Source organism: Haliaeetus leucocephalus, unplaced genomic scaffold (genome assembly GCF_000737465.1).
Source record: "Haliaeetus leucocephalus isolate CR32 unplaced genomic scaffold, Haliaeetus_leucocephalus-4.0 Scaffold136, whole genome shotgun sequence".
NCBI classification, from domain to species: Eukaryota; Metazoa; Chordata; class Aves; order Accipitriformes; family Accipitridae; genus Haliaeetus; species Haliaeetus leucocephalus.
The window spans coordinates 1580274-1586273 of record NW_010972572.1 but is presented as its reverse complement, the minus strand read 5'-3'; the positions used below and the strand labels follow the sequence as shown (position 1 = coordinate 1586273).

General features: G+C 39.5%; 1 protein-coding gene across 1 annotated transcript in view; it reads right to left on the bottom strand.

Annotated features, from left to right (window-relative positions):
- Positions 1-469: 469 nt before the first annotated feature.
- The window catches only part of AUTS2 (autism susceptibility candidate 2), an 802063-nt gene continuing 796532 nt past the window's right edge, over positions 470-6000 (bottom strand). The window contains 1 exon segment of the mRNA XM_010585913.1: positions 470-2917. Coding sequence (XP_010584215.1) covers positions 1678-2917 — 1240 coding nt within the window. The 3' untranslated portion in view covers positions 470-1677.

Here is a 6000-nt window from a genome sequence, read left to right as displayed (position 1 = left end):
TGTACATATTCTTCAGGGTTGGGGTTTTTTTGTATTTTTCCTTTTGTTCTTTAAAAAAAAAAAACCACTGCACAACATCTGGAGTTCACAAAATCTGAAGCTCACAACTAAACCTTCAGTTGACTACTAAAATAGATCTCTGATCATTAGAAACAACTGTCTGTAGTTAACTTTTTTCTTTTTTTGCCAAAACAGGATAACAACTTCAGATAGCACTTTAATACACTAGAAGACCAATGGAACTAATTTTATTTCATACATATATTTTACAGTCCAGTAGACAAGATGTTGAATTCTCTCTGATAAAGTCATATTCTCTCCAAATATTTAGACAAGAAACTTAATGCATTATAAAAAAGTGTGTTATGAAAAGACAGATTTCAGAAGATTGATGCATATTTTTAAAAAGGACCATGTTCTTCATGTTATTTCATGTCTTCTATGATTAGGGAACAACAAGGCTGACCTGTTAACTATTCACAGACTTTATTACCAACTGAAATACAATAAATTGCATTATGAAATCTGCATCAGAGTTCATTAATTAAACTACTGATCCACAGTGAAAACATATCCATCATTTAGAAAAGTATTAGCTTTCTTGTAGGATTTGTTTCAATGTAGCTAAAAATCACTTAACAAAAGAAAAAAGTGTGTGTACAGATAAAAATGACACACTGGCAATAAAAACAGACATGAATGGCTATAAGCAGATGTTCTTCCAAAAATAAATTTGACATGTTAAGTGACGAAAGTTCTGGAAAATATCCAGCATTTGATTATTACTCTGTTTAACCCAGATTAATGTGACTGAAAACCAATCTGTCATGACTACAGTATCAGTGATTACAGACTGCTAACCCTGATGCATTCTAAGGAATACATGAGCTACAGTAACATCAGCATCTTGATGCAGGGGTTCAGACAGAAAACTACACTTCTAATGGGCTGTTTCTTCATCAAAACAAGCAAGAGAAATAGGTTTCTATTATAGATGAGCTTGTTCAGGGAAAATATGACTTTAATTATGTTGTGTGTTGAAAAGGCTCCTTTGAGTTATAAAGGCTTTTGTGAAAAGCCTTAAAATTCATTGCATAGTTGAAGGGGTTTAGCTGTCTATAACAATATATGTAACACAGCATAAGCAGACTGTGTTGATCAATATTAAGTTTGCAAATAGCACAGTTTAAGAAGTATTAATGTATTATGTTACTTAATTTTATCTATTTACATTTGTACAAAGTAAAGCTTTCATCTTACCCTTTTTGCATATATGAACCATTAACCCATGAAGCAATCTTTTTACATAAATATCTACAATTGTCTTCACTTCTGGTCTGAAAGAGCTTTGTATGGTTGACATTGGTGGTGGTTTGTTTCTAGTCAAATCATTCAGATTAATGTCTTGTTCTTCAGTTCAAATTTTGAAATTTTTAAACTAGAAATAAAATAGAGTAGGAGACACGAGGAACATATGGACTTGGCTAAAAGATCTGGAAAATTTCAACATATAATATACAAAAAAACCATTTCAAAATCTTTGCACTCAGGTCTATACATATTGTACAGTGGGTCACATCCCCAGTCTGTATCAATGATTAGTAAGAAGGTCTTTATATTATGTTCATTTACAATGTTCTGTCCCTCTTTCTCTGTTTTATTTTAGTCTCGCTCTGCTTATCGAGCTTCAATGTCCTTGAGGGTGTGAGAAGGAGGCCTCTCTCTCATCTCTGTTGACAGAGGAGTAGTCCTTCTCGGAGACCCAGGCCGAGGTCCCAGAGTAGAAATAAGAGGTGGAGGGGCACTGAGAGCTGCTGTGGGGGGAGTTTTATTGAGGATGCCATTTTGGTGTCCCGTTGGGGGACTGACTCTGGGGTAGTGCATGCTAGGAAGTCCTGGCGTGATTAGGCTTGGGTGAGGCAGGTGCCCATCCAAGGCGGCAGGGTGAACTGAGTGCAGGCGTGCATGTTCATAGTCCTCTCTGAGCATGTGCAACCGCTCCCTATCATCCAAGTGGTTGCCCCTCTCATGCTCACGTCGAGGGTCAACAGAGAGAGGGTGGTGGTGATGGTGGTGGTGATTGTAGTCGTGAGGTTCCCGATCCCTGAATGACCTGTCTGCTTCATATAATCTTGGCGTAGAAAGACGATGAAGGGGGTCATTTCTTAGCAAAAAGTCTCTGCCCAGGGGGTCTCTCCGATGAATATCTAGCTCTCTGTACGGATCTCTTAAGGGATCTCTCATTGGATCCCAGTGGAAAGAAGGATAGGGGAAACGTTCTCCACCAGGAATTGGGCTAATTCCCATAAAAGGGGTCATCATGCGAGTCCTATCCAGGCCACTGATGCTGTTCATGTGATGTATACCAGTTACACCTACAGTCATGGGCATAGACACTAAAGGACTTGGATGGACATTAGATGTAGATATAGGTGGTGGCTGATCAGATGACCTATGAGTCTGAGGTCCCTCAGGTTGAACATCATGGTCTTCCTTTCGCTCCTCCTTCACTTTGACTTCATTGCTTTTCTTCGGATTATCATATGCTGTCTCGTTCTTCCTCTCAGCCTCACGGTTTGAAGTACTATTAGGCCGGGTGCTCTCCACAACGGGGGGCCTAGCATAGGGTGAAGGAACCCTGGGCATTTGCTTAGACTCTTCCACCACTCGGCTTTCATGGCTCAGGCCTTCCTTCTCCGAAATATAGTTGTCCTTCACCTTGTGCTCTTCAACATTAATTTCCTTCCGAGATTCGGAGTGATCCCTCTCTCGTTCTTTGGGTTTCTCTTTTTCTCGAACCTCGGGATTCAGATGGCTCCTGATCTGCTCATTTGAGCTGCGATTATGTCCGAGGGAGTTTACTGGATGGATAGGTGCTGGCGAAGGATGGCTGGAGTGTCTTTTCTCAATGCTCTCCCTAGAAGAAAGAGAAGTATAAAAATGAAGGCATGAGAAACTCTGCAAATAAAACAAAGCCTCTAGGGTGTCTGACTTCATACTTGTTGCTTTGCAGAAAGCTAGTAACATGCATCATTAAATGCACTGTTCCTTTTGCACACCCAAAACACCAGAAGAACATCCCATCTCTAAACTAGGCCTATTCTATTATCTCGACCCAGAAGAAGAAGATCCCCAAAGCTGCTTTGTGAATGATCTGAGATTTCAAACACTGAAGTCCACAGAAGGCTCCCAAGGGAATCTAGCTCTAGCACACATATTTCTAAGACAACAGCCTTAACTGTTTGCAAAGAAGAGAGAAAAATAAAAACACACTAATTTCATCCAAAAAAAGTGAGGCAATTAAATCCAAATTACATGGTTAATAGTATTTTACCTGCTTCTGCTATTAATAATACATTTGGAAAAATAGATGACATTTTGTTCAACTGACTTTTTAAAAAATTTCTAGACCTATGTACGTTACTGATTTCTTATCTCTATTCAAGCTTCTAGCTTTTCAATTTACTTCTCACAATTCAATTTACTTCTTAAAAATGAAAACAAAAACCTCTCAAGACACCAGCACTGATGGTGACAATCCACCACTCTGGACAGGCACTTCTCTAAGTGTGCAATGGCCCCCAGCGCAAGTGTTTTCATAGAGGTGGCCATCATGCATAGATTATGTGTTGACTTCCTCAGCAGAGATCACTCTACCCTACATGCCCATTATTCAGGCTAGCTCTGAAAACATACTTGCTCTGGAGTCAGTTGCTCTTCAGATTACCAACCCTTTCCCATTTCTAGGGTAGAGCAAGCAGAGCAGGGCCAGGGCCAGTGCATCTCCCTGCCAATGTTAGGAAGTCTCAAAATACTGTGAATTCATTCCATCTTTCAAACCTATTTATATTGGACAAAAGATTAGAGAATTATTGTCTGGCAGTGGACGAAAACCTAAATATGTGAATGGATTCTGTACCAATTATTTTCTGGAAGCAGTGTTGACCAGGAGTTATTATGGGCAACACTAAGTAAAAAAGCTTTCCTATTTGAAATGAATCGAATTCATAATGTAAATCTAATTCCTCAGTTCCAGTGATTTTAACCTCTCACTAATTTCAATTGATCTCTGAGTTGGAGTCTTTCCACAAAGACAGCTCCAGATATTCAGTGTTGGACACATGCTGCCTGCTGAGCATGGAAATTCTGTTCTATGCAGGGTGATGGACAATGTGCTGTTAAAGGCAAAAGTGAGGGATAAGCAGTGAGGCCCTCTGAAGTCCCAACCAGCTCAAGTTTACATGGTTTCTCTTTGGAAGCTGCAGCCTCTGCTTAGCAATGTGTAACCTGAACATGCTCTGATGAGGACAGCAGGTTGAAACTCACTCTGGACAAGATGAGCGATACTGGCTGGCTGAAGGGCAACTCGGAGTGCGACTCTGAAGTGGACACTTGCTCCTTCACCTGTACAATTTCTGCTACCTACTTTTCTGCTGAGCTGAACTGCATAAGATTTCTACCTGTAGGTACTTTTGGATGGTGAAAATGCAATAACTGCAGGAAAAATATCTTTGAAAAGGAAACTCTCATTATTATAATCTCACCAGATGCATCTTTTGCTGTGTCTAGACTGAATTGTTGAAACTGTCATTTTATGTGCCATGTCTGAGAGACCTCAGAGAGTCCAGAATGTGACTGTTAGAAAACATTTCTAAGACAGAGCACTTGATACCAGAACCACCTAGTCTGCACTGAGTACCAATTAACTCCTTGGTATCAGGTTCTGCTTTGATTGACTATGCCCTAAACAGTCTGGAAATTGTGTCCTGGCTCTAATTTCCTTCCTCTTGCTTTCCACCAACAGCTGAGGCATTTGATTTAACAGCTTCCAGATTTGGACACAGTAAGACCAAGTCAAGGCACTCCAATGAAGGCTTCTCAACTTGAACACTTGATTCTTTTACTTTGCTGGAAAGCACTGGCTTGGAGACTCTGCAATACCTAGTCTTTTATTTATTTTGCTCATGGGACTAGTTCAGAGGGCACACTTAATTGTTTTATTTCACTAGGAGAGCTCATTGACTCCTTTTGCTGATATTTAATCAATTTTCTATGTAATTGATGTATTTTAAATTACACATAAAATTTAGAGAAAATAACAGGTATTTTCTGTAACTGAAGAAAAATGTATGTGCAACCAAAATTCCTTTGCCAGTTTCATCCTATTCAATTACAGTGATGGTATTCTCTCAAGAGGCTATTGATTATATAGCTCACTTAAGTGAACTACATGTAGTTCAGTGGTCAGAGAGGGAATAATTTTTTATCCTCAGATGTGTCAAGGATTCCTTAGGTTAATAATATGGGAACAGCTCTAAGACTCTGTCTTCACAAAGAAGAAACTTAAGATCATGTTCTCACATGAACTCAGTAATAAGTAAGGTATGTTTTGAGGCTGTATGCTACACTGAAAGATACTGAGTATCTTATGCTGCGTACTTTGCCTCATTTATGTTCATAAAAAGATCAATAGATTCTTGGGTGTTTTTTTTTAACGCTCTAGGATTACATACACTTGAATCTCATTATTACAATGGAACAGCTCAGTGACTTCTTTTAAACAAAATACCACTGAAAAGGAATAAATCCTGTTTTTCACAATAGCTGTTTTTACTGATTTTTTCCTAATGCTGGGCTGGAGTAAGAGAGTCCTCAAAAAAACCTCCACAGCTGCAAATGATGTTCCAGGAGAAAGTGGGGACTGTATCAGGACATTGCAGTGAAACTCCCAAGTCAGCTCTGCACCTAGAAAAGGCTCACAAATTGTAGTTTCACATTATCTAAGCTATCTTGAGGAATTTACCTTATCTCCATCTAGCTGGGAGGGTACTGCGGTACACTGACCATACAGCTTATCCAAGAAGAGCAACCAGTGATTCATTGCACCCTATTCTAACACCAATCTTAGATGGGGAAGAGCCAAGCTAAGATGTACCTCTGAGGTACCTTTCCACTGATAACAGCAGAAATCTAGATGAATGCTTTTGGCTAGAAGGCCCA